At 43.6% G+C, this 27,115-nt stretch overlaps 1 protein-coding gene and 1 non-coding gene across 2 annotated transcripts; both read right to left on the bottom strand.

Moving 5' to 3' along the window:
- Positions 1-599: 599 nt before the first annotated feature.
- On the bottom strand, positions 600-20,571 carry lrp3 (low density lipoprotein receptor-related protein 3). Its single transcript, XM_057826350.1, has 7 exons — positions 20,353-20,571; positions 15,546-15,684; positions 15,259-15,482; positions 12,391-13,007; positions 12,091-12,299; positions 11,576-11,975; positions 600-4,614 (listed from the first exon to the last, which is right to left on the bottom strand). Exons 1-7 carry the CDS (start codon positions 20,417-20,419, stop codon positions 3,925-3,927), a joined length of 2,346 nt encoding a protein of 781 aa, XP_057682333.1. The 5' UTR covers positions 20,420-20,571; the 3' UTR covers positions 600-3,924.
- A 6,036-nt stretch (positions 20,572-26,607) lies between these two features.
- Positions 26,608-26,681, bottom strand: trnat-agu (transfer RNA threonine (anticodon AGU)). Its single transcript has one exon. It is a non-coding gene; the product is annotated as a tRNA-Thr (tRNA).
- Positions 26,682-27,115: the final 434 nt, after the last annotated feature.

Below are 27,115 nucleotides of genomic sequence, written 5' to 3'. Positions count from 1 at the left end.
TCTAGAAAGCTGGGAATTCCGAAAAAATAGAGGGAAGTGCTTTTCAACTTTGAAGCATCATTGCTGAATAAAGAGGCCTTCAGGTTGGTGGATGCCATTTTCTACTTCTGCCAACAGATAAGTGTTTTTTTTTTTCTTTTTTGTAGTCTTTGTAGTATATTCTCTAGGTCCAGGGCTTTGAAATGAACAAACTGTGACCTTACAAAACCGCCTCATTTCATTGAAGGCAGCATAAAATTGCTGTTTGGAGCTGCAGCAAGCAAAATTCCCCCTGAGTGGAGAGATTTTGTCTCCTCTACCCGTTTTTATGGCGACAACAGCAGGGAAATGAAGCATTTAAGGCATTTTCGGAGATGACTAAACTACATGACGAGCTATGCAAACATCAAAAAGACGAGGCAAAGTATGGAAAAGCATTGAAATTTGGTTCGATATTCTTGCTGTGGATGTCAAGGAAATCGAATAAATGCTAAAATAGAGTTCTATAGCAAATACAGTGGGGAGAACAAGTATTTAATCCATTGCTGATTTTGCTGGTTTTCCCACTCTCAAGCCATTTAGAGGTCTGTAATTTGTATCATAAGTTCTCTTCAACTGTGAGGGACGGAATCTAATACATAAATCCAGAAAATCACATTGTATAATTTTTAAATAATAAATTTGTATTCAACTGCATGAAATAAGTATTTGATACATTACCAACTAGTAAATATTTCGGCTCTTAGTTCTTTTTTAAGAACCCCTCCTGTTCTCCACTCATTACCGGAAGTAACTGCACCTGTTTGAACTTGTTACCTGTATAAAAGACACCTGTTCACATGCTCAAACAAACAAACTCCAACCTCTCCACAATGGCCAAGACCAAAGGGCTGTGTAAGGACATCAGGGATAAAATAATAGACCTGCACAAGGCTGGGATGGGCTACAGGAAAAAAAGCAAGCAGCTGGGTGAGAAGGTAACAACTGTTGGAGCGATTATTAGAAAATGGAAGAAGTTCAAGTTGACGGTCAATCTGCCTCGTTCTGGGGCTCCATGCAAGATCTCACCTCGTGGGGCATCACTGATCATGAGGAAGGTGAGGGATCAGCCCAGAATTACACGGCAGGACCTGGTCAATGACCTGAAGAGAGCTGGAACCACAGTCTCGAAGAAAACCATCGGAAACACATTACGCCATCATGGATTAAAATCCTACAGCGCACGCAAGGTCCCGCTGCTGAAGTGCATGTCCAGACACGTCTGAAGTTTGCCACTGACCCACTGATCCAGTGGAGCAATGGGAGAAGGTCATGTGGTCGGATGAGACCAAAATTGAACTTTTTGGTCTAAACTCAGCTCGTTGTGTTTGGAGGAAAAAGAAGGATGAGTGCAACCCCAAGTACACCATCCCAACTGTGAAACATGGTGGAGGAAACATTATTTTTTGGGGCTGCTTCTCTGCCAAGGGTAAAGAACGACTGCATCGTATTGAGGGGAGGATGGATGGGGCTATGTATCGCCAGATCTTGGCTGACAACCTCCTTCCTTCAGTGAGAGCCCTGAAGATGGGTCGTGGCTGGGTCTTCCAGCGTGACAACGACCCAAAGCACACAGCCAAGGCAACTAAAGAGTGGCTCCGTAAGAAGCATCTTAAGGTCCTGGAGTGGCCTAGCCAGTCACCAGATCTGAACCCGATAGAAAATCTATGGAGGGAGCTGAAAGTCCGTGTTGCCCGGCAGCAGCCCCGAAACCTGAAGGCTCTGGAGAAGATCTGCATGGAGGAGTGGGCCAAAATCCCTGCTGCAGTGTGTGCAAACCTTGTCAAGGACTACAGGAAACGTTTGGTATCTGTAATATCAAACAAAGGTTTCTGTACCAAATATTAAGTTCGATTTTTGTGATGTATCAAATACTTATTTCATGCAATTAAATGCAAAATTATTATTTAAAAGTCATAAAACGTGATTTTCTGTTTTTTTTTGTATTAGATTCCGTCCCTCACAGTTGAAGAGAACTTATGATACAAATTACAGACCTCTACATGCTTTGCAAGTGGGAAAACCAGCAAAATCGGCAATGTATCAAATACTTGTTCTCCCCACTGTAGCTTGAAATAGACACAGGAAATAAGAACTTGTGGCACATGGTAGGCAACTCTAATGGTGGCACAGTGCGTAAAAGGTCCGCCGACGCTAAACCTAATTTAAACAATTTAAATGCGTAATAGTCAAAAATCATACATCGGGCACAAACTACATAGAGAATATATATTACAAAATACAGCTTGTTAATGACTGAAAAATAATGACGTGGTTTGCTTCTACTGGTAACCTTCTTGTTTGTAAATTATTAGCATGATGGGACCATTTTGCATAAATTCAAACTGGTAAAATCAAGTTTGTCCATGTTAAGTACAATGCAATTTTCTGTTTTTAACATTTGTGTCTTTAAACTTTGGCCCCTGCTCAAGAATGTAAATGGAAAAATCCCATAATAACCAGGAAATACACGCTACATACACGCTAACAATATGAACCCGCTCATGCAGTTTTTTCTTTTTAACCCTTACAGGGAATTTTTTAAAGTCAATGACTGCCATTGACGATGCTAGGCGTCCAATACGTTTTGACTGGGAGAGGATGAATGGTACCGACACATGAATCTTCCTAGTTTAAACGAATTGAACGTTTATCCTTGTCAATGGTAGGCAAGGAATTAAATACTTTGAAAAAAAAAATTCTGTGTTTCTTGGGGACATAACCAGTATATACCGTAATTTTTGGACTGTAAGCCGCTACTTTATTTGGGTTAATAGGTAACACTTTATTTGACGGCGGCGTCATAAGATTCCCATAAGACCGTCATAATTATGACATGACACTATCATTGGGCATTAATGAATGCTTATGACAGATGACATTAAGTATCATCTGGCAAATTATCCATTATTTCTGTACAGCTCGGAGCTTAACATCCATTCAAAAGTGAGGTAATTTGCCGAATGACACAAAATGACATCTGTCATAAGCATTCATTAATGCTCATGGCAGTGTCATGTCATAATCACAAACGAACGAATGAATGTTCATTCGAATGTTCATTCGCTGCCACCCTCCCACTTCAAATGGAATGGACGTCTACTAGTGATAAACTCATTCCAATTCACAGCAGTTCCCACTCCTGATAATAATAGTGATCGTTTTCAGCTGGTCACACAGCACACCAAATTGAAGTAGCAGCCATATTTGTAGTCATCTTTAGGTGAGCCAACGCTGTTTTGATTTGGATTAGCAAGTCAAAAGAACTACACAATATCCCATAATCCATCAGTGCTTGCAATCGACGATTTTTACCCTGGGCTGCGTTGCGTTCTCAATGATTGGCTCCATTTAATCAAAATGACACGTTTGCGGAGAAATGAAACACAGAGAAGTTACATAAATCATGAATTTTAAAACCCGGATATGAAAATTCAATACTTTTTAAGACTTTTTAAGGTATTATTTCCAAATTCATAAATTCAATGCTTTTAAGGCTTTTTAAGACCCCGCGGGAACCCTGAGTGCACTACCATTGTTCTTTCCTTTTGCATCATAAATTTTCCCTTTACACCTTGTTGAGTTTTTCAACTTAAGTCCAAAATGATTGAAAATCCAAAAATAATATGATCCTCCTCACAAAATTTCCCAAATTACGAAGCAAGCGAGCATTAGGAACTGTTCATATTCACTTTGCTGGCAAAGCATATTAGCGCTAGGTAGCGAGTTGCTACTCGCGACTCAAAGGCGGCCATGGCATCGCAACCTGTTGCGTAGCATTTAGCATGCTACAATCGAGTGAGTTTTTTTTTTTCTCCAGGGTGTTTACAATCAGTTAGAATTGACATAAGGGAGTACAGGTCTCAAGGACACTTTGTTGCCGGGCGGATTGGCAGGTATCGCTCGTCAGCAAGGCGTCGTTTGACGACCCAAAGCGTCGCCGCCCTCCCCTCTCTTTCGTCGCCACCCCTTCTCCCGGCATCTTATCTCCGGCGTCCGACCGCCGCCATCGCTTTCTGAAGACGACGACGTCGATGATGGGGGCGTGCTGTCCAAGGGGTGGGGTAGGGCGCCGGCTCCTAGGGGATTGGCCTGAGAGAGAGGTCCGAGTGGGGAGTATCGCCTAAGCGAGACCCCTTTTAGGTTTAGCGCAAGATCCAGAACCAGTTTTCTCGTGGGCCGAGGGTGGGGCCCAGTAAAAGGGGTCGGCCCCAATGAAGTGTCACTTGGACCGGGTGCCTCCAGAGAGAGCGCCGACCCCGCTAAGCTTTCGCCTGATTGGTAGGAAAGAGGAGAGGCAGAACCCTCCGATGCACATTCCGGTGGATCGGCGCCCTCCGGATGTCCCTGAACACGTTCAGCGTCTACACCGCCTCCCGCGGTTTGGTAGCTCTGAAGGCCCAGACTGACGTGCGTCCCAGCCGGTGGATCCAGAAGTGGGATATGGCCTCTTGGGCGGCCTTCTCGGCGGAACAGGCGACGCCACAAGTGCCCGAAGCGGCGCCGCGAAGACGAGGAGGAAGCGGAAGATCGGCGACTCGTGTGACGTCTGAGTTGGCGGCTCATGGCCAAGCGTAGGTTCTGCAACATGGAGGCCTGAAAAAGATACAGCGGAATATTATCATGTACCGATAAACAGCTGTTCATAACAATAGCTCACTCGTGTGACTGAACCAATGCAACCAAACCAGCTGAGTTTGCTACGATTTCGAAAAGTCCACTGACTAATCAGTCCCCCAACTGACCTTTCGCAAAAGCTAGCCCCCCCCCTTAGTTGCAGTTGTTAACCTAACAACCTTTGTGACTCCAATGGCACAAGCCAATACAGACAGATGCAAAAGGGTTTAAATTATGGGTGGGCACCCCGGTCCTCAAGGGCCGTAGTGGGTCCTGGTCGTACAGTTAAACCAATTAGCTTTCAGCGGAAACAAGAAGCACCTGACTGCAATCAAATGATTGCACTTGTAAGACACCACAGATTGGTGAAATGCTTGGGTTGGAACAAAATCCCGCACCCATCGTGGCCCTTTGTGGAATAGTTTGCCCATCCCTTGTTGATAATATGCAGCAGAGGGTTATATTAAAAATATACTGTAAAATATTGTAGCAAGCTATTATAAATGTTCAATGCTTACAGCAAGCAAAGGGTCGGGATACTAAGGTGTCTGTTCAATAATGTTGCATGAAAAATAATAAGAAAATAAGTTCGAGGTACTTATTAGGACGCTATGTTACTTAAAGACCAAATGTGAAGTAATTTCATAACATGCCAAATAGGGTCACAATTCAAGTAATTAAACATTGTCCAACAAAGCATGAAAAAATAATTTCTATGTTGTATATTTGACAAAATAATCGCGTTTCCGAAGGGGACAAACCCGGAAGTGATACGTCACACCAAGAACAGCGATGGCAGCGCTCCATACAGCCGCCATACAAAGCCCTTCAAACAATTATTCAAACAGCGATATAAGCGATAGATCGAGCGCAAGGGAGGAGATCCAAGTTTTTGAAGAGTTGGAGGAAGAAGAGGAGGTTGGAATTTTATGTTGGACCTAACATGTCTTAGCCAGACGCTAATCAGGAAGCAAACAATGTGCCTGGACTACCTGACATGGAATGGAGACAAGACCCATCGAGATTACAAGATTGGTCAAATATAAGCTGTTATTATTTTCATGATTTGAAGATGCAGGCATTTGCACATAATTTTATGTTTTTGTCTATCTGATAACATTGTTTAAAAAAAATAATAATCAGACTACATGTTCATTTTGGCAGATCCGGCAGCTCTCGTGCATATAAAATAATAATCTAAAAACATTGGGGGGAAAGAAGGAGATGAGTCGTTGATGGCTTTCTCCACTTCATTGTGGCAACAATAAGAAAACAAAATAATAGCGGACTGCCGCCACATTCGACCGCAAAGTTTTGCTTCTCGCTCATCTCACCCCTCGCCTCCTACTACTCACAGCTCTCCAGTCCCAGCGTCTCTTAAACGGATCGTGCATAGTGTCTTGTTATGGGCTTTTTTGTTGACAAAGGTATCAAACAAACGACGTGCTGACTTTATTTCTTTATTAACACATGGAGCTAACAGTACGAACACAGCTTGGGGCTCTCGGCAGGCTGTGCGGAGCGATAGATAGAGCCTGTAGAAGTGGCGTCGAATGGCGTGAGGAAATGTAGTTTTTTCACACAAGCGAACAGATTACAAAGCACCACTTCAGTGTTGTCCCGAGACTACATTTCCCATGATTGACTGCGTGACCTGCGCCGGTCGCTGATTCGCTGCGAGATTGACTCAATGGCTACGCTAAACCAACACGCTAGTTGTCAGTAGTGTTGCACCGATACGATTTTTTGGGCCTGATACCGATACAGATACCTGGTTGTGCAGTATCGGCCGATACCGATACCATTCCGATACTAATCTGTTTGCAAAAAAAAAACAAAAACATATATATATATATACGTGTGTGTGTGTGTGTGTGTGTGTGTGTGTGTGTGTGTGCGTATAATGGATGCAACGTTACAGTTAAGTCACGGTTCGGTACGATTTTCGATACAATTCAATACAGTTAATGCTCTGAAACAGAAAATACAACTGTTATTATTATTATTATTTTTTTGTTTTTGTTTTGTTTTTTGGTTTTTTTGTTGTTGTTTTTTTGCTAACAAGCAAAAATAACAGTGCCATCATATAAACAAGCATTTTAGTGCATAATATTTATGTGCTTACTTCTTACTGATCTGAAGAAAAAATTTGTATATAAGTGCTGTGAACAATTTTTACTGTTTGTAAAGTGGGTCACACTGTTGATTGCTGCAGCTCTCTTAACAGCTATATTTAAACATCCTATTTGTGGTATTTTCATTAAAGAAAAATAATATTAAACATAAATATTGCCTTGACATTTGCACTTTTGACATCATTAGAAAAGTAAATTTAATCAAATTAAATTACGTTTTTTTCTTTTTCTTTCAACTATACACAATGACACATTTCCCACATGCAAATGGGATCACCCTATATTAGGGTGTCACACGCTCCCCAACAACAAAAGTGGCTACTGACACTTATTTGAGGTAGGAAAATACAAGGTAACCATATTTAACAACAACTTTCAACTTTCACTATGTACAAAATGACCAATAACATAGTTATTATGTACAAAAAAAACATGTCAATAACTACGAATCGGATAGGTCAAGTATGGATATGGCTGGTGTGTTGTGTATGGGAATGGTAAGTATGGTTGTGTATGCCAGGGATGAGTGCAGGGGATCAGGTTGGCGTCAACTGCATTTACGGCTGGACGTAACTCGTAACTTGGATTGCCAAGAGACGAATAAGTGAGCATTCGGCATGGCCGCCTTTCTCTACCTGACCGTCTAAGTTGAACTGGTGACTCAACCATGTCCTCGTCAATGTTCCCCTCAACTGGTGCTTGTTGTGGCATTTCAGGTTCCTGTCTTTGCACTGGTTCAAGGACTTCAAGTGATGCCAAGAGGGTCGGACTGAATCTTTCCTCAGGCGAAGGTTGCACTGGGATTCTCACCCAATAGCCATCAGTTGGGTCATCAGAGTCAGAGCTGTCAGTGTCTACATCTTGTTCAGTTCCACGGCTTGTTCCTGGCAGAGGATTAACATGGCTTTTTGAAGACTTTGAGGTTGTTATGGATAACTGGGGCTGGATCTCTACTGGTAGGTCATTAGCCAGCAGGAGTAGATTTCGGTGTAGTGTCCTGGTTTTCTTTTGATCAGCACCGTCTGGATGAACAGCGTACACCGGGTTGTCTGAGATCTGCTCTTTCACGACATAAATTTTCTTTTCCCAGTAAGAACGCAGTTTTCCAGGCCCACCTCTCTCTCCTAGATTTCTGACTAATACTCTGTCTCCTGGCTTCAATACGACACCTCTTGCCTTGCGGTCGTACTGAGTCTTGCCCTTGACGCTTGATGACAAACTGTCTTGATTTGCGATACGATATGCAAAAACAAAAAAACTTCCATTCAGTCATGGCGGTTTCTATTTAATCAATGTAGTCTATGGACTACGCGTCGCTCTGGGCTCACGCAGCTCATGGCATGGGATCTAATGTAGTACATCTAGGTTGCTATTTGATGATATCTAGTGTGTGCGCGCGAGAGTTGGCATGGGATCTAGAATACGACATCTAGATTGCTATTTGATGATATCTAGTGCGCGCGCTGCGCCGCTAGAGTGTTTTCTGGCCACAGAAGTCACTTCTGCTCATTACTGCACAACACCACCATATTACAATCGACTTTCATAAACAGGACGAGTTTGAAGTACGGCGCTCTTAATTTGGCACTCATTGTTCATCATGAAACCATGAGTTTGCTGAGTCTCCCACGGTCTTAACCTTTCTGATCCCATCGGCGCTACAACAGCAAGCATTAACTTACGCATGCTAATCGTTTGTGAATACCATGTTAAATGAGCAACATAACATCGCGGATATGCGTTGTAGTGTACATCCGCAATATTGAAGACGGAGGTGTAAATTTCGTTTGGTAATTTCGAGACAAAGACATACAGAGGTAATGATTTGGGAAGTTAGCTCACGTGGGGAGGACAGTATATTTGCTTTCAAATGATGCCAGTAGATGGTATCGGCGCCCCAAATGTTGGTACTCATCGATACCGATACCACCAATTCGGGCCGGATCGGCGCCCCCTGCCGATACTGGTATCGGTATCGGTGCAACTTTAGTTGTCAGCTGCCACTTATAAGCGGCTCTCGTAAAACACAAACTAGAAGGCTATCATGCGATCACCGTGAAAGAAACGCCGAACCGTCCAAAAGCAATGCTTGAAGCATGAAGGTGGAAATACATAATACAAATACAAATAAATGTGCACAAACTCACCGGTGTGTGTGTCTCTTACAGCAACGTGACCGTGAATTACCGCAACGCCGACCCGCTTATATGCACATCCACAACCCTTTCCTGACTGACAGTGGATGAACCCTTTCGGAGAAGATCGTAGATGACGCACAATTTAAACACGCTTAACCTAGCACACGCAACAACAACTATGATCGGGGATTGCCGCGAGTTAGCTTTCGGCTAACGCCGCTAGCTTTTTACTGTTCATTCCACAACAGTTGGCAGCTCTGCTTTGGCAAAGTCATCAGTCATCTATCCAAAAATCACACTTACTTTTTGGCAAATCCTTGATCATAAGCAGACCGGTTGAGGAAGCAGCCATCTTCTAAGTGTTTGCAGCAGAGAACACTACTCGATGATGGCGTGAAATTCATTCGCTTAGTGCGAACAAAAGATGTCCATTTACGTGCCCTGCTATCCTTCAGCCACTCATACAACTTTTCTTTAGATTGAGAACAATACATCGCCACACACCGCCGTGGCATCTTACCGAGAAGCAATGCAACAATACTGTGTGTATGGCAGACTTCCCTCGCAGTTCTCGGTGTGACGTCAATTCCGAAGATTTCCGAAGATTGTCGAAGAAAAGCATTTTCGTTGTCAAGGGCGTTGCTATGGGTTAAACAAAGAATCTGGAAGGGTTGCGTTAAAAAAAATAACGAAAATATGCTTATAATTGTTTAGCCATTAATATTATTCAAAAACATGGTTGGCCAACCTTACTTCACATTTAGTCTTTAATGTTAGCGCACTCACAGAATGGAGGAATGATGACACACCTCAACAACATCACATGGACATTGGGGACAGTGCCTCTGGATTGGCAGATTGGGGTGGTGGTCCCCTTTTCTAAGAAGGGGGACTGGAGTGTGCGTTCCAATTATAGAGGTATCACACTCCTCAGCCTCCCCGGTAAAGTCTATTCAGGGGTGCTGGAGAGGAGGGTCTGTCGGGAAGTCGAATCTCTGATTCAGGAGGAGCAGTGTGGTTTTCGTCCTGGCCGTGGAAAAAGGGATTAGCTTTACACCCTCGGCAGGGTCCTCGAGGGTGCATGCGAGGTCGCCCAACCAGTCTACATGTGTTTTGTGGATTTGGAGAAGGCGTTTGACTGTATGCCTCGGGGAGTCCAGTGGGGGATGCTTCGGGAGTATGGGGTACCGAGCCCCGGTGTCAAGAGTTTGGTCCGCATTTCCGGCAGTAAGTCGAATTCGTTCCCAGTGAGGGTTGGACTCCACCAAGGCTGCCCTTTGTCACCGATTCTGTTCATGATTTTTATGGACAGAATTTCTAGGCGCAGCCAAAGTGTTGAGGGGGTCCAGTTTGGTGGCCTCAGCACTCTCTGCTTTTTGCAGATGATGTGGTGCTGTTGGCTTCATCAAGCTGTGACCTCCATCTCTCACTGGAGCGGTTCGCAGCCGAGTGTGAAGTGGTCGGGATGAAGATCAGCACCTCCAAATCCAAGACCATGGTCCTCAGTCGGAAAAGGGTGGCGTGCCCTCGCCGGGTCGGGGATGAGATCCTGCCCCAGGTGGAGGAGTTCAAGTATCTTGGGTTCTTGGTCACGGGTGAGGGAAGGAGTGAGCGGGAGATCAACAGGCGGATCCGGTTCCGTAGTGGTGAAGGAGCTGAGCCGAAAGACGAAGCTCTCCATTTACCAGTCGATCTACGTTCCTACCCTTACCCATGGTCACGAGACCATAGGTGAGGGAAAGAACAAGTTCCCGGATACAAGCGGCCGAAATGAGTTTCCTCCGCAGGGAGTCGGTGCTTTCCCGTAGAGATAAGGTGATAAGCTTGGTCATCTGGGAGGGACTCGGTATCGAGCCACTACTCCTCCGCGTTGAGAGGAGCCAGTTGAGGTGGCTCGGGCATCTGGTTCGAATGCCTCCTGGACGCCTCCCTGGAGAGATGTTCCGAGAGGCCCTGAGAGACCCAGAACACGCTGTAGAGACTATGTCTCTCGGCTGGCCTGGGAACGCCGTGGAATCCTGCCGGAGGAGCTGGTTGAAGTGGCTGGGGAGAGGGAAGTCTGGGCTTCCCTGCTAAAGCTGCTACCCCCAAGACCTGACGCTGAATTAAGCGATGGATGGATGGATGGATGGATGGATGGATGGATGGATGGATGGATGGATGGATGGATGGATGGGCACTCACAGAATGGACTGCTAACAAAGTAACTAACTTTAGCTAATGAAAGAGCTATACTTAGACGTTATAGCGATGAAATTCTAGTAAGAGCTAATATTTGATAACAGTAACTAGAACTTTGATATCCAGTTTTATGAATGGTCTTAACGCTAGTAAAACAAGCAGGCTAGCTAGTTAGCCTCTGGCGTAAGCTTAGTGTTAACTTATCACACAAGTATGTGTGCCTGTTCATTTTTTAGACATTTACCGGGCAGTGAGACCATCCACACTATTTTATGAATTGAAGGCACTGGTCCAGCTGTGTTTTGGCTTTGGGAAGGGGAAGAACCGCACTCGCCCAGATCGACTCTTTGTGCACCTCAGGTCTGATCTACACACGCCATAGGCACACTGCTTCACTTTTGGACGTATGATGATCATGTTCGCTTAACAACGGTTGCGAGGACGTATGATTGGTCAATTGCTGTTTTAGGAGTGCGTGACAATTACCTGTGCGGGATTGTAAGCAGGGAAGTCCTCCACAGGCGGAATGAGTCCCTGCGCTATGAGCTGTCCGTAAGAAGGTGGCGCTTCTCTCTGTACAAACTCCGCCTCCATGCGCGACAGTTGCGTCTCAAAGGCTCTGAACTCACGACCGCGGATAGTGTGCAGCTTGAGAGCACAGCCGAGTGCCACCACCAGCAAGAGCCCGCACACCAGGCTGCCTATCAGGGCGGCCGTGATCACTTTACGCGGCACTGCCGTAGGGCAATCACGTTCGTCGCTGCCGTCCGGACAGTCCTCCTGGCCGTCGCAGCGCCAAGTCTCAAAAATGCACAGGTTGTCACCGCAGTGGAAGTTGCCTGGCTGGCAGTCAAAGCAGTTGCTCTCGTCTGAACCGTCAGGGCACCTTTGCAGTTGCAATGGTGGGAAAGTAACATTTTAGTATTTCAATCAAATTTTGGGGACAAGTACAACTTAGTAATATGTGTAATTTTAGGCATGTAGACTTGAGTCAACCAAACCTCTTCTGGTTGTTGCAACGCTCTGATGCTGAATAGCAGGCCCCCGCGGCATCACCGCCGCACGGAAACTCGCCCTCAGGACACGCCGGGCAGGACGATTCATCTCGGCCAGAGGGGCAGTGCCAGTAGCCGTCACAACGCTGACGTTCCGAGTAGCAACCCTGCTCGCTACCGCAGGGACGCTCGCCGGGGAAGCAGTAGCCTTTGACCTGCAGTACCAGAGAAAACAACAACAAAAACTGAAAAATCTGAGTCCAAATTGTTTCTCTCGTCGCAATCTCTGCAATTGGTGTTGGTTACCTGGTAGGTGGCATTGAACCCATGTCCAGGACTTCGCGGTTTGGCCGTGTAGAGTACGCTCATCTGCCCCCGGCTGGACTCTAACAATGTTGGCCGACGGTTGTTATGGTAGGACAGCACCTGCAGGAGATTTTCGGCCCGGTGCAGGGCGCCATCATACACATGCAGCGCGTCCCCGGGCCCCAGTCGCAGGTCCAGCCGCAGCAGGATTGGTTTAGGATCCCGCGTGTCCATGACCCACGAGCACCGCAGCTCACCCGCCGCCCCTGCAGCAGGCCGGAAGAAATCGGGCGACGCAAAGGAGCCGTAGAAGTGACCTAGATGTTTCCCACACGCAGTGTCAGGGCAACCCAGCTCATCGCTGCCGTCCGGGCAATCATGGGAACGGTCGCAGCGCAGGGCAGCAGGCAGGCAGCGAGTGGAGCGACCGGAGGCACATGGGAGCGTCCCTCGGGGGCAGGGCCCCGTAAGGGCCTCGGTGGGTGGCGGCGAACAGCCCCGTTCGTCGGTGGCATCGCCACACTCATCCTGGCCGTTACACTTCCAAGAGTGCGGCACGCATTTGCCATTGCCACACAAAAACTCATCCGGCTGGCAGCTGCTTTGACCCAAGTGACCTGCACATCATAATTGGAATAGACGCAAAGTTTTAGCACCCACATTGCCAATTTTCAGATACAAATATTTTTTTAGCAAAGTAAAGAACTATTTGAAGAGTATACACAATAAGCAATCCAAACGGCAACAAGGGTCGAAAAGATAATGGACAGCATGCTAGTCAGTTAGCCTGCTGTGTCTATAATTCTCGCGCTAGAGTTTGACTGCAATGTATGTCTTTTTGTGGCTTCCCGGTAACTTGAGTTGAGAGCATGAGAGAGCATAATTAAAGACACCAGGATTTTCACGAGATATTATCGCATACTTACCTTGTTTCGATCCAAAAGCTCTGTGTAGCATGTGTCACCGAGTGTTAAGACACAGCTGTGAATAGCCACAGCCGGATTTTGTGGGGATTTTATGGGTGAAACACGGTACTATGATAAGGGTCGTGATGCAGAATTCACAGACAACAAGGAGTGGTCGAAATTTTCTTTTTCAAATATTTACCCTTTTAAACGTTTTTTTGCAATTTTTCTTTGTTTGGATTGATTATTCATCATCTAAAATATCGGGGGGAAATGCGACAGTAACAAAATAAATACAATTAAGCGATAGTTACGAGGTAGATATCCGTTACCGATTTACAGACACATTTTTTTCATTGTGACGTAATCTGTTTAAAAGTTTAAAATATGCGAGTGAATAATTTTTTTTAAAGTCGTTTTAAGTCGTTTTTTTTTTTTTTTTAAACTAAACATTAGACATCAATTAATAAGTTTATGCTAAAAAATAATAGACATTTCGAATAATAAATATATTTACTAGGGTTGTTCCGATCATGTTTTTTTGCTCCCGATCGTTTTAGTTTGAGTATCTGCCGATCCCGATATTTCCCGATCCGATTGCTTTTTTTTGCTTCCGATTCAATTCAAATCATTCCCGATAATTTTTCCCGATCATATACATTATGGTAATGCATTAAGAAAAAAAATGAATAAAACTCGGACGAATATATACATTCAACATACAGTGCATAAGTACTGTATTTGTTTATTATTACAATAAATCCTCAAGAAGGCATTTACATTATTAACATTCTTTCTGTGAGAGTGATCCACGGATAAAAAGACTTGTGACTTTGTATATTGTGACTAAATATTGCCATCTAGTGTATTTGTTGAGCTTTCAGTAAATGATACTGCAGCCATGCCCAAATGCATGATGGGAAGTGGAACCATGACTGTGCGTAGTGCTACCAATTGATATATCTTCTCTGCGTTGGGAAATAACATAAGGTGTTAAGAAAAAGATCCATTGCTACCTTGCTTCCCCACATTGCTTCCCATGATATTTCTAATCGTGGGAAGAGGGATTGTAAGGCTTTAGCCAATTAAAAAAAGGCTCAAAGGCTGCCATAATTCACTCTACTCATTTTACGCTGCCTTTTATCTCTCTATATAGGTAAAACGGCGTCATTACAGATTGAGCGCGACAATGCGTGAGTGGCTCGTGCAGCGCATGCATTAATTGCGTTAAATATTTTAACGTGATACATTTTTCAAAAAATTAATTACCGCCGTTATCGGGATAAATTTGATAACCCTACCTTAAGCCTAAAGACTCTGGATGAGTGTAACATATTATGTCTGTAACTTTAAATACAATTAGAAAACGATTTAATTAAAAAATATATAAATATTAAAAAAAGGCATGGCCGATATTTTTTTGCCGATTCCGATACTTTGAAAATGACGTGATCGGACCCGATCGATCTTAAGGCTGGGTTGAAACAAAAGCGGTTGCGCAGTGTCTGTAAAGAGGGGTCTCCAGGGTAAAACAGACAAATTAAAAAGAGTCCAGGGGCATAATGCACCATGAAACTATTATGGCAGCATATAGACATATTGGTCTATCAAACACAACAGTTCTTTTGGCTTAAAATACAGCCGTTTATTTTAAAGAGGGGGCAAGAGCAGAACCTGCTTTTTCAGCCTTGTCTGTGTTTTTCGCCATATGTAATTATTATTGAGACTTGGCATCGGGTCTTTGTGAGGTTTTTTTTTTTTTTTTTTCAATTACTTCCCCTATAAAGAGTTTAGGGCATACTCTTTTCAATTAAATGTATTCAGAACTTCGCAATTAAATGAGTAAGTTAACTTTTTCTGCCCAACAATTTTGTTCAAAAATATATTTTGGAGGAGCTGGCAACATTATAAGTAGGATCAACATCCAATACATAGATGTCGACATAAAATTATGTCAACTCACCTTTGATATAGGACATGTGGAAGCCTTGAGCTTGTCCAGAAGCGTTGACTTTTGAGTGGAAGTAGAGCAAAGCTCGCCCTCTGCTGGTGATGAAAGGCTGTGGGCGCAAAGAACCGCACAGACGCTGTGAGTCCAGCACCCCTCCTCCCCACCCAGATGACGTCATCAGCAGCCAATCACCCGACTCGCAGTTCCCAGGCTCACCAACGTCAAACACCCGGAAACTGAAATGAAGGAAAGCCATTAGTTGGTATGTGTGGGGGTGTGTGCGTGTGTGTGAACATTACCTAATGGTAATGATCTCTCCATGGCCTGCTTGGATGGTCCAGCTGCAGTTGAGTCCGGGGGGGTAGTTTAAAGGCCAGGAGGGGCTATAGATCACACCACGGCGCTCCATGTGGACCTCTACCCTCTCGCCGCAACCTGCTGTATGCAAGCACGTGCACACCAAAGTTTCAATAGCCTTGGATTTTTATCTACCGTAATTTTTTTTGTCGATTTATCTGGGTTAATAGGTAACACTTTATTCAACAGCAGCGTCATAAGACTGTCATGAGACCGTCATAATTATAACATGACACTATAATGGGCATTACTGAATGCTTATGACAGATATCATTAAGTGTCATCTGGCAAGTAATATTTCCCGGTCAATCATCAATCAACTATTTGTCAACATTAGTCCAACAACTATGAAACAATGTTAACCCAACCATCGCCTGACATACCATAGAACAACGTTGTTTCAACGTCACTTGACGTCGAAAATTTCGATACCATACTGATGATTCTGAAGGAAAATCAACGTTTATTCAATGTCGGTCTGCTTTCTGGGTAGGGTTTAGTGTCACGACCAGAGGTGGGCTAACCAGAGAGCAGACCGATGTTGAATAAACATTGATTTTCCATCAAAATCATCAGTATGGTTGACATTGAATGCAACATAGTCTGAAATATCAACAAATCTTAGCTGCCTCTTATATTCCTAATCATAAAAAGGAACACATTCTGCAGGAGGATGGTGCTCCATCGCATACTTCAATCTCTACCTCAAAGTTCTTCAAGGCAAAGAAGATCAAGATCCTCCAGGACTGGCCAGCCCAGTCACCAGACATGAACATCATTGAGCATGTCTGGGCTAGGATGAAAAAGGAAGCATGGAAGACGAAACCCAAGAATGTTGATGAACTCTGGGAGGCATGCAAGACTGCTTTCTTCGATGCTCCTGATGACTTCATCAATAAATTGTATGAATCCTTGCTAAAGCCCATGGAAGTCATACAAAATATTACATTTGGATCTCACAGCACCACTACTTAATTCGCTTATGTTATGTATTTGAAGTACATTTTTTGTTCAATTTTCACACTACTTTCTGTAGGCGACAAAACTTTCGTCTTGCCAAAATTTGACCTTTATTTCTTCATTAAATGAAAAATCTTTTTTCAGTGAAACAAATATATTTTTGTACATTCAACATCATTTGGGAGGGTCTTAGCTTTCATATGAGCCATTTCTGAAACCCATTGAATAATTAAAAGTCAGGTTATTAGTAATTATTTCTATAAAATGGATAAGCGCCACGACTTTTGTCAGGGACTGTAGTGTTACTTCAAAAATAATATTACTCAAGTAAAATTAAAAGTAGACATCCCAAAATAGTACTCAAGAACATGAGAACCAGTACTTGGTGAAAAGAAAGTCATAAGTAACATTGTGAGTAACAGCTTAAGATGTTAGATATTTTTTTTTTTTTTTTTTAAACAATGGTATTTTTTCTCAGCACAAAGTTATCTATATGAACTTTCATGATTATACTGTACTATATGTATGTACTAAGATATTAAATAACCGCATTAAAGCCAGAGAAATACAAAAAAAAAAAAAAAAAAAAAAACGACAAACATACATTGAATTCCAGTGAGAGAAAAGAATCTACAGAAATTAAGCATTATTCGTCAATAGAGTATCAGTCCCCTCTAGTGGTATGCTTCATTTCTTACGGTACTTTAACAACACCAAGGGATTAAACAGGCCGGTGTGGTCATAGAATGGCAAGCTTGAGTCTGATTGTGCATATGACACATGAAAGCATGTTTATTGCACTTTAACAGTCCAGTCAAAATTTTGAGTTCCACAGCTACTACAATCCGATATTATACTGGCGAGTGGGGTGGCCAATAAATTTATAGGGGAGCCGTGGCCACCCCCTGGTGTCGCTATTGGAGCTGATAACAACTTGAGCTGTCCGCTTTAGTCTGGATGACAAAATCAACAGGAAGTGGCCAAAATAAGAACATCACCCAGAAATGACCCAAAATCAACAGGAAGTGACCTTGAATGTAACCTAAATCAACAGGAAGTGACCCAAAATAAACAGGAAGTGATCTAGATTACTCCAAAATATAGGTAATTTAGAATGTCTTCCCAAATGTTTTAAGGATAGAATTGACCCTATCGTTATTAAGTGATTTGCATTATGTTCAGACTTACATTTACATCTTTTGACTTGCTGAATGTGCCAGTCCATTTTTTTTCCCTTAAACGCATGTTTGATTGGCTGATGACTTGACCCCCCACCCCCAACACACGCTCTCACATCACTCACAAAAATGCAACATGTTGACAACATGCCACCTCCTCCGCCCCCTTCGATTTTTTTTGGACTAGCAGTAGCAGCCACTGTAAGTAATGTAAAAAGAAATCAATGTTGTGGAGGTGGGGAACACACTCCTAATTTTGCTACTAAAAGTCCGACCACAGAGTTAACATTAAACTGGGGGAATTTGCTAACCTGCAAAATACAAGTAGGAAGCTGTTAACATTTATTATACTTACTAAACTTTTTGTTGTTGTTGATCCCTGACTACGATTTTTTTTCAGTTATATTTAATTTCTTTATTTAGACACACAATGTTGAGTGGTCTTAAGATAAATGTTTATTTTTTGCATTCCTGGATAGTTAAGAGATGATTAACACGTGTATGTTAATATAATTCATGTTAAAAAATGTTATTTAAATTTGCTAATAAAATCCAGACATTTATTCTGGAAGTTTTCAAAATGTTTTAGTAGTTTTTCAAAACAAAGGTTTGAATTGAACGGTTTATCACCTGAACCAATACACATTAAAGTACAAGTCAATACACATTATTTTTGTTTATCACCTGAACCCATACACATTAAAGTATAAGTCCATACAGATTTATTTTGCATTGATAATTTAGCCTATCAATTAATTAGGTTCATATTCATGAAAAATGTAGCCCTGACCCCCGTTCACCCAATCTGTTTGGTCTTATTAATGTCCCGTCCCCAGCAAAACGTGGACATGTAAGTCATGCTGTTATATCGTCCCTACCAACGTTGAGATCAAACCTACGTCCTTGAGCAAGAGAGTTCACCGACTTGCAATTTCTCCAGAAACTGTTATGTGTAACATGTTATTAATTTATTAATGTAGTTATTGATTAAACACGTATATAAAATACATAGGCGGAGTTTGACTTTTGGGGCACAACATGTTTATGACCCCGAAACGCAGTGTCAGCAATAAAATTAACTTACAAGAATATTTATAACAATAAGTTGACAATCCCATCATCTAAATCAGGCTGCCAAGGCAATACTTTTCGCCAAGATCGTCATCCATTGAATATGGTATGCCCGCTGGCCGGTGTTGTGCCAATGTAGTTACCCCAGTCAAAAATTGTATCCCCTGGGCGGAGCCATATGGAGGTAGATTTGTGTCTTTATTATTCAATCAAAAAAAGTTGCTTCAATAATAAAAAGTTGCTTCAATCAAAATATATATTTTCAACCCCAAAAAAAGCCACCTCAATTTAAAAAAAAATGTATACACAAAAATAAATTTGAAACTAAAAAAAAAAATGTATTTGAAAACTATTTTTCTTTGATTTATTTAATTTTTTTATTTAAGTCGTTTTTTTTTAATTGAAACAACTTTTTTGATTGAAGTAATGTTGATTTGTGTTCGGGCCACATTTTGGCTAGGACATTTTTGTCTTTATTATTCACTTAAAAAATAAGTTCCTTCAAAAAGAAAAATCACTTCAATCAAAAAAAGAAAAATTTAAATCATGGGAAAAAATTTTGAAAAATATTTGAGATTGAAAAATTTGCATTTGAACACTTAATTTTTCATCAAAAAAGTTTTCTTTGAAGCAATCCTTTTTGTGTTTGGGCCATATTTTGTTGGATATTTGTGTCTAAATCATTTAATCCCCTTAATGCTTCAATCAAAAAAAAAACAAAAATATTTTCAATCGAAGAAAAAAATCATTTGAAAGGTAAAATTGCCCTCCCCTAATTTTAAATTTTTATTTTTGAAAATTATATGCAAAGCAAATGACCGTTTAAGTTGCTAGTCACATGATCTGTTCGAAAAATCATTTTGACCCATTATAAAAAAAAATATATATTTTTTTATCCTATTAATTTTTGTTGGTTTTGTTGCTTTACAACTTTTATACTGTATACATATATATAGGAAAGTCAATTACATGCAATGACTCTTGTCGGCCACCAGGGGGGCTTGCCCACCTTAAAATCCGCTTATGATAAAATAATATAATAATTTTTAAAAATCATATCAATAACAAACGATAATGATATATATTTTTTAATGACCAAAATAGTTACCTGCCATAAGGGTTAACTCATTGGCTGCCATTGACAGTGATAGACTGTAATTCGAAATGGATTGGACGTCTATCGCCGTCATTGGCACTGAAACATGGTCATCCAGTGTGTGCATGCGCGCGCGTGTGTCTACTCTGCAGTGATGTAATGCTGATACAGTGTAGCAGCATCCTAGCGGTGAAAGGCCATCCCTTGTTTCCACACTCAAACTGATCATTTATCCACCGCAGATCAATACAGCAACGTGTGAGCGTATGTGTTTGTGTGTTGGAGGTGACGTCACCACAACAAAAGCCCACATCGTTTTATCGTGAGGACCCCCCAGGGCAAGATAAAACGACCTCCACCACCAAGCATGACAGTTGATGGCTATTATTATGAATGATTCTGGGTATCACTAGTGTATTGATAGTAATGCATTGTTTTTCTCACCTGAACGCAGCTCAGCGGTGCAGCTCACCAACACCACCAGCATCCCGAGCCGCACCGTCGCCCCCATCGTCCCCCTTTAGCCGAGATTTGGCCTCCTATCTCGGACACGACCACCACACTTCCCCAGGTGTGGCGTCCATCAATTTTCAGACAAGCGAAGCTGGCATATTGAATGGTTTTAAAAAGCCATTGTGTGTCCTTTAGCGAGTCTGCAGCGACAGGATGATTAAAAGTGCAACATATATCATATCCGGTTTGGAGCTTCAAATTAAAAGGCAGTTTGTCGGGATTTAAGACACTCCATCCAATCGTGATAATAAATTATGCGGTTCATTACAAGAGGTCTAGTCATGCTATAGTGGATTTATTTGGGTAATTTGACATTACTATTTTCCATTGTTTTCTTAATTTGAAGACATCACAGTTTTATTTCCGCTTTGATTATTTGGCTCTTTATGTTTAGTATTGCACGATCCAAAACAAACTACAAATGTCTGTGATAGTCTTTAAGGCATGGGTCCCCAAACTACGGCTCGCGGGCCAGATACGGCCCGCCTCCACATTTGGTCCGGTGTTCAGTCAAAATTTTCTCCCTTATAAAATTTTGCTCCCAAAGCTTTTGTGGCGCTGAAAAAGCCCTCTTTTACATTCAGTTGGACTCTCAATGTTATCCAAAGGTCCTAACTAAACCAGATACATCATAACATACATGTGCAACACGAAAATGGCGTAGATTAATACTTTACGACACGGCGAAGTCGTTAACAATGATAGCGCGGGGTGCAGTTGCTGAGTGCAGCAAACATGGTAGGATGTGTCTGAGAACTTTTGTACATGTCTTTACATGATCAAACTTAAGTAAATATTCCTTTCTTTAAAGAAAGTTTGTAATGTTTACTTTGGAATCGCTGCATTCGCGGCCATTTTCAACATTACACGCATGCGCAAAACCGCAAGGTAGCAATTTTTGATGGGTTGCAAAATTTGTCAGAACACCTGTTCTAAAATTTGTCAGAACACCGGCCCCCTGAACAATACCAGAGAGCATTTAGATCCCCCCCCCCCCCCCCCAATAGCGTTATTTATTTCCTGACTTTTTTTCTGTGAAGAACCCAGAGAGGGTCATTTGGTTATTATCTATTTAATTAATAATGTCATTGTAGCAAAGCCCCATTGCATGTTTGTGTTTTAGTTTAATTGTTACTATGCTGGCCCTTTAAGAAAAGCGACGCACGCACGAGTCACTGTCTCTCCTCCCTTCACTTCCCGGTGTACAAGAGTCACTTTTTCCTCCTTTTACTGCCTGCTGTTCGTTCAAGCTGCTGTCCTGTTTAGTGGCAGTCCAAGTGTTGTGTGTGAATGAGAGAGGTGGGTATATTGCAGAAGTGTGCCTTGGCAGTGCATAAACACGTTTGGCAGATGAGTCACCTGCTTAGGGTCCCTTGTATTCGTTAGCCGCCACGAGCTAACCGCTAGCCGCCTTGTGCTAACCTTTGTTAGCCGCTAGCGCTAATCGCTAATGCTAATCGTTGGCCCCTTTGGGTACATAGTGGAGGCAGAATTTTGTTTGTTGCCATTTCACTTATCTAAATTGTTAGTTATTTTCCTGCTTAATGTGTATGCTCATTATTGTGAATGATTAGCAATGTATGCATTATGTGAGCAGTGTATTTCATTTATATTGAAGCGGTTTGCTTGTTAAGAGTCTTTATTGCTCGAATTGCTGTGTCCAGCTCTGTGAACTCTCGTGCGCTCTCTCTTGAACCGGAACGCGCGCGGCTCTTTATAATGTCTAGTCACGTGACTGTGACGCAGCCGGTAACGCGCTCGGCCAATCAGACACACAATTAAGGTGGGTGAATTATGTCAACAAAGGGTCACCACACAGGTCCCCCCAGAATTCACCCACACATGACGCCAGGCACAACCCGAAACAATAGTACGGAACGGAAGGGTTGCGCGGCCGGGGCGGCTGTGGAAGACGACCGAACGGACGGTCAGGCGGCCGTCCAGGATGCCAAATGCGGGACGCCCAAGCAGAACAGTCTGGAGGACGCCTAGGATGCCAGGCGGCGGGCGACGGAACGCGACGATCAGGCGGCCGTCCAGGACGCCAGATGCGGGACGTCCGAGCAGAACGGTCTGGAGGACGCCCATGACGAGGAGCGCGCCGTGCAGCACCGCGCAGGTGAGGCCGGAGAAGCGGACGCCGAGAGAGGCGGCACGCGTTGCTCAGCAGCGGTCGAGGAAGAGGTCGAGACCTGCGACGAGCAGCACCACCCGGTCGAGGCTGCAGACGAGGGCGACGGGCGCGGCGGTCGGAGTCGCCCGGCCGTGGACAAGGGCGACAGGCGAGACGGACCAGGTTGACCGGTCGTTGCAGGAGCGGGGGAAACGCCGAAACCGGAGCGACGTCATCGTTGTCCAAAGGCGGCGGATGAGGAGAGACGTCGGGGACGACGTTCGCTGGCGCTGGCCGATGTGCAACCTCGGAGACTTCCGGAGCCGCCGGCACAGCAGCAAGGCTAGCGGCGATGGGCAGCGGCGTAGGCTGAGGACTGACCTCGGAGACTCCCGGAGGCGCTGGAGCGAGGTCAGAGGCAGCGGCGTCCAGCGGCGCCGGGAGAGGGGCGACCTCGGAGACTTCCAAAGGCGCAGGTGCTGGAGTGACGTCAGCAGAGGCCAGTGACGCAGGCACAGGAATGACGTCGTGAGGAAGGTCAAGAGCAGGCGCAGTGTCGACGAGAAGACCAGGGCCGGACGGGACGCCGTCGAGAAGACCAGGGCCGGACGGGACGCCGTCGAGAAGACCAGGGCCGGACGGGACGCCTACGAGTAGACCAGGGCCGGACGGGACGCCTACGAGTAGACCAGAGGCGGACGGGGCGTCGTCGAGTAGGCCCGAGGCGGACGGGGCGTCGTCGAGTAGGCCCGAGGCGGACGGGGCGTCGTCAAGTAGGCCGCAGGCGGGCGCACCGTCGTCGAGTAGGCCGCAGGCGGGCGCACCGTCGTCGAGTAGGCCGCAGGCCGGCGCACCGTCGTCGAGTAGGCCGCAGGCCGGCGCAATGGCGCCGCGGCCGGGAAAGCCAGGGACGGGCGCAGCGGCGTCGACGGAGAGCGGCGACGGAGCCGAGGTGAGCGAGAGCGGGGCCGGAGGCGAGACAGCAACGTCGGCGTCGGGAAGTGCCAGAGCGGAAGCGCGCGGCGGTGGCGTGGGTACCGGGACAGAAGCACGGTTGCGACGAACCGGGGCGGAAGTGCCGCCATCCTTGGCGGGAACCTCGGGCAGCAGGGCTCTCGAGGCGGGCACCCTGGGAGCCTCTGACGTCGATTTGTACGACGGTTCAAAAAGTCTGAGGAGGTGCGCCTTGAGCCCCGTGTACTTGCCCACTTTCGGCGGATAAACCACGAAGCTGTGCTCTGACCGCCGTTGAGTACCCGAGCGCGGCCACCACGTGGTAGAAGCGCATGGTGTCGTCGGAAACACCACGGAGGACGAACTGCTCCTCCGCGTTAGCCAACCACGCGGCCGCAGAAGACTCGTCGAACTTCGGTAGCTCGAGAAAGCTAGCATCCGCCATTGCGTAAAGTGTTCAAAATGCCTCTGAGACTTCAGCGAGGCTCGTCGGGGTCACCAGTGAAGCGGTTTGCTTGTTAAGAGTCTTTATTGCTCGAATTGCTGTGTCCAGCTCTGTGAACTCTCGTGCGCTCTCTCTTGAACCGGAACGCGCGCGGCTCTTTATAATGTCTAGTCATGTGACTGTGACGCAGCCGGTAACGCACTCGGCCAATCAGACACACAATTAAGGTGGGTGAATTATGTCAACAAAGGGTCACCATAATATTATATTTAATGTTGTTCCTGTTAATTTAGATATGTTTATAATCAGTGTTGTCATTACAGTACTGTAATCTGATTACTTTCTTTCAGTAACGAGCAATCTAACGCGTTTGTAGCGGTAAGACGTTGGGTGGAGTCTTATTTGCCGTGCTCGGCTGCTCATGTGTCTCTTGTAACTCACTATGAACTCTGCTAACTCAGCCGGAACGCACACGGTTCTTAAGTGTCTGTGTCACGTGACTGTGACGCACAACATCTCCCACACACAAGTTCGGTGGGTGAATTATGTCATAATAAAGGGTCACCACACGTTCATTTTTCCAAGCCAGTAATCTGATTAAAGTTAGTTTCCTCAGTGCCTGTGCGTTACTATTTTGTTGTTGCCTCATACTGTATGTAGAATGAAGAATACTGTAGTCACGTACAAAGACCATTTGAATAGAAAATACTGCTCTTGAGTTTGGGAGTGACATCACATCTCACGTTTTCTCATCGGAAAATAGCCTGAGTACCTATCAGGATGCTAACAGTAATGGAGCCGGAGAGATACAACAAACGGCTGCATTTGCTCACTAGAGATACAGCCATTACTTCACATATCCGTCCAGTAAAGATGACAAAAATATCTCCGTGCGTTGCAAACTCTGCGCTGGCTCAGAAAGACTGTCGACCGCTATATACTCGACATCCAATTCAACAAAGAAGCACTTGGAATTTCAGCACAACGTGTCGCGAAAAAAACTCGAAATAAAGCTGAAAGGTACCGAGACAGCCAGCACTTCTACAGTTTGCAACCAGCCTTTATAATATGCGTAATTATGTACGTTTTATAGTTTGTAATCATAGGCGGAGTTTTACATTTGTGTGACTGGGGGGAGAAGCATGTGGAAGACTGAAATGAAAGTCAAAAGTTTGGACACACTTCATAATTTTTGCGTTTTATATTTTCACTGCTATTGTAAATTCTCACTGAAGACATCAAAACTATGAACGAACATGTGGAATGGCAAAAAAAGTGAAATAACTGAAAACAGTTTCGTATTCTACATTCTTCAAAGTATCCACCTTTGAGGTGCTTCCAAACTTTTGGCCAATACTGTATATACAGTGGGGAGAACAAGTATTTGATACACTGCCAACCATTGGCAGTGTATCAAATACTTGTTCTCCCCACTGTATATACACACCTCAATACTGTTCGAGTTCAATCAACTGTTCAAGTTGTTGTTGGTAGCATTTACAAACCTAGGTCTTTATTTCACAGGGGAAGATCAGAATTTTTTTTACATTAGGCTTAATCTTGGAGTTAGCGGGGATTTAATTAGTCGTTGGACTTTATTTAAACCAATTTCGTGCAGTTGGTCAGTTATTTGTTAGTTTTAGGGCTCCGGAATGGCTAAGCTAGGGCAAGTCAATGGTGGTTGAAATCAACTCCATCGACTAATTAAACCTCCGCTAACTCAAAGATGAAGCCTTATGTGAAAAACTCAATTACATGCGATGACATTTTTTTGTTATTTTTACGTTGAGGCAGCAAAAGGAGAAAAATTGGTAAAAAGTAATTGATAAGTTACTTTTAAAGTAACTTAGTTACTTTGATAATAAAGTAATCAGCAAATTAATTATATTACTTTTTTGAGGTGTGATCAGTAATTAAATTACTTTTTTACGTAATCCGTGACAACACTGTTTATAATACAGTATATGTTTATAGGTTATATATATTATATTACTGACATGTTATATGGTTGTCTTGTATTCACAGAAACCACATTAAAACAAAATAAATCTCATACTCCTTTCATCATCATTAAAGGAAACAAATCCTGAACGTTCCCTGTTGATTCTCTCATCGGAGTCACAACTCCATAGCGTCGCCGGCTTTATATCACACACCCACAGAGGGATCCCCAGTCAAATTAACCCTCTTTTTCAGTTATTATTTATTATTATATAATATTATTTTATTTACTTCCGTGAAGAATCCAAAAGGGGTTATTTGATTGTGGCTTTCTGAAAAACAATACATTTTTATATTTAGGCACTCCTGCAATCGTCACACTTTTTCCTGCTACAAACTGACCCTGGCCCCTCATCAGAGAAGGGAAAAGTGATGTGGCCCCCACAGGAAAAAGTTTGGGGACCCCTGCTTTACGGGTATGTCATAATATTAAATTATACATGGATTATACGATGTATGATTATACAATGTAAAGCAGTTGCTTGGAAAAACAAATTATTTTGTCTTCAGCTTGCTTTAAAAAAAAAAAAAAAGATTCGCTCGACTTGTACTTTTTTGTGTGTATTGATGTATTTTGTAGTGGGTTTGGTTAATACATCACGTTTAATTAGATTGATTAATGTGTATTACCGTGAAATAAGTACTGACCTGACAAATTGAAACGCACCACAAAAGGCACCGCTGGGATTCGAACCCAGGATCTCCTGTTTACTAGACAGGCGCTTTAACCAACTAAGCCACGGCGCCAGATATCCATTCTGCGGGAAAATCCCTACATGTAGCAAACACATTATCGTCGTCCCTCACTGGTGACGTCGAATTATCACTGCCAACCTTCCCGGTCTAAACTAATTGGTCAACTAGCGCCGTTGATGGCACTGACACGAGCATTCAAAGCCAGCCCTTCCAGTTCAAGTGGACGTCTAACGTTGGCATTGGCTTGCAAATGGCCAGATTGACACTTATAAAAACTTTAAAAATGTATTACAGTATTACAATATAATTTTTTTTTTTTTTTTTAGATGAAATGTGTCACATGGCCAAAAGCACTTTCTAAGAATTCAACTGACCTTTCGAGTTTAGAAAAAAAAAAAAATCTTTAAAAACAATTTTTTCAAATATTTACGTCTTTCTCGTAAAATGCAGAACATGTCATTAAACCAGTTTGTGTAATCCTGTCA

The sequence above is a fragment of the Corythoichthys intestinalis genome, chromosome 1, assembly GCF_030265065.1.
Source record: "Corythoichthys intestinalis isolate RoL2023-P3 chromosome 1, ASM3026506v1, whole genome shotgun sequence".
Taxonomy (NCBI): domain Eukaryota; kingdom Metazoa; phylum Chordata; class Actinopteri; order Syngnathiformes; family Syngnathidae; genus Corythoichthys; species Corythoichthys intestinalis.
The sequence above is the reverse complement of the archived record's forward strand: the minus strand, read 5'-3'. Positions and strand labels throughout refer to the sequence as shown.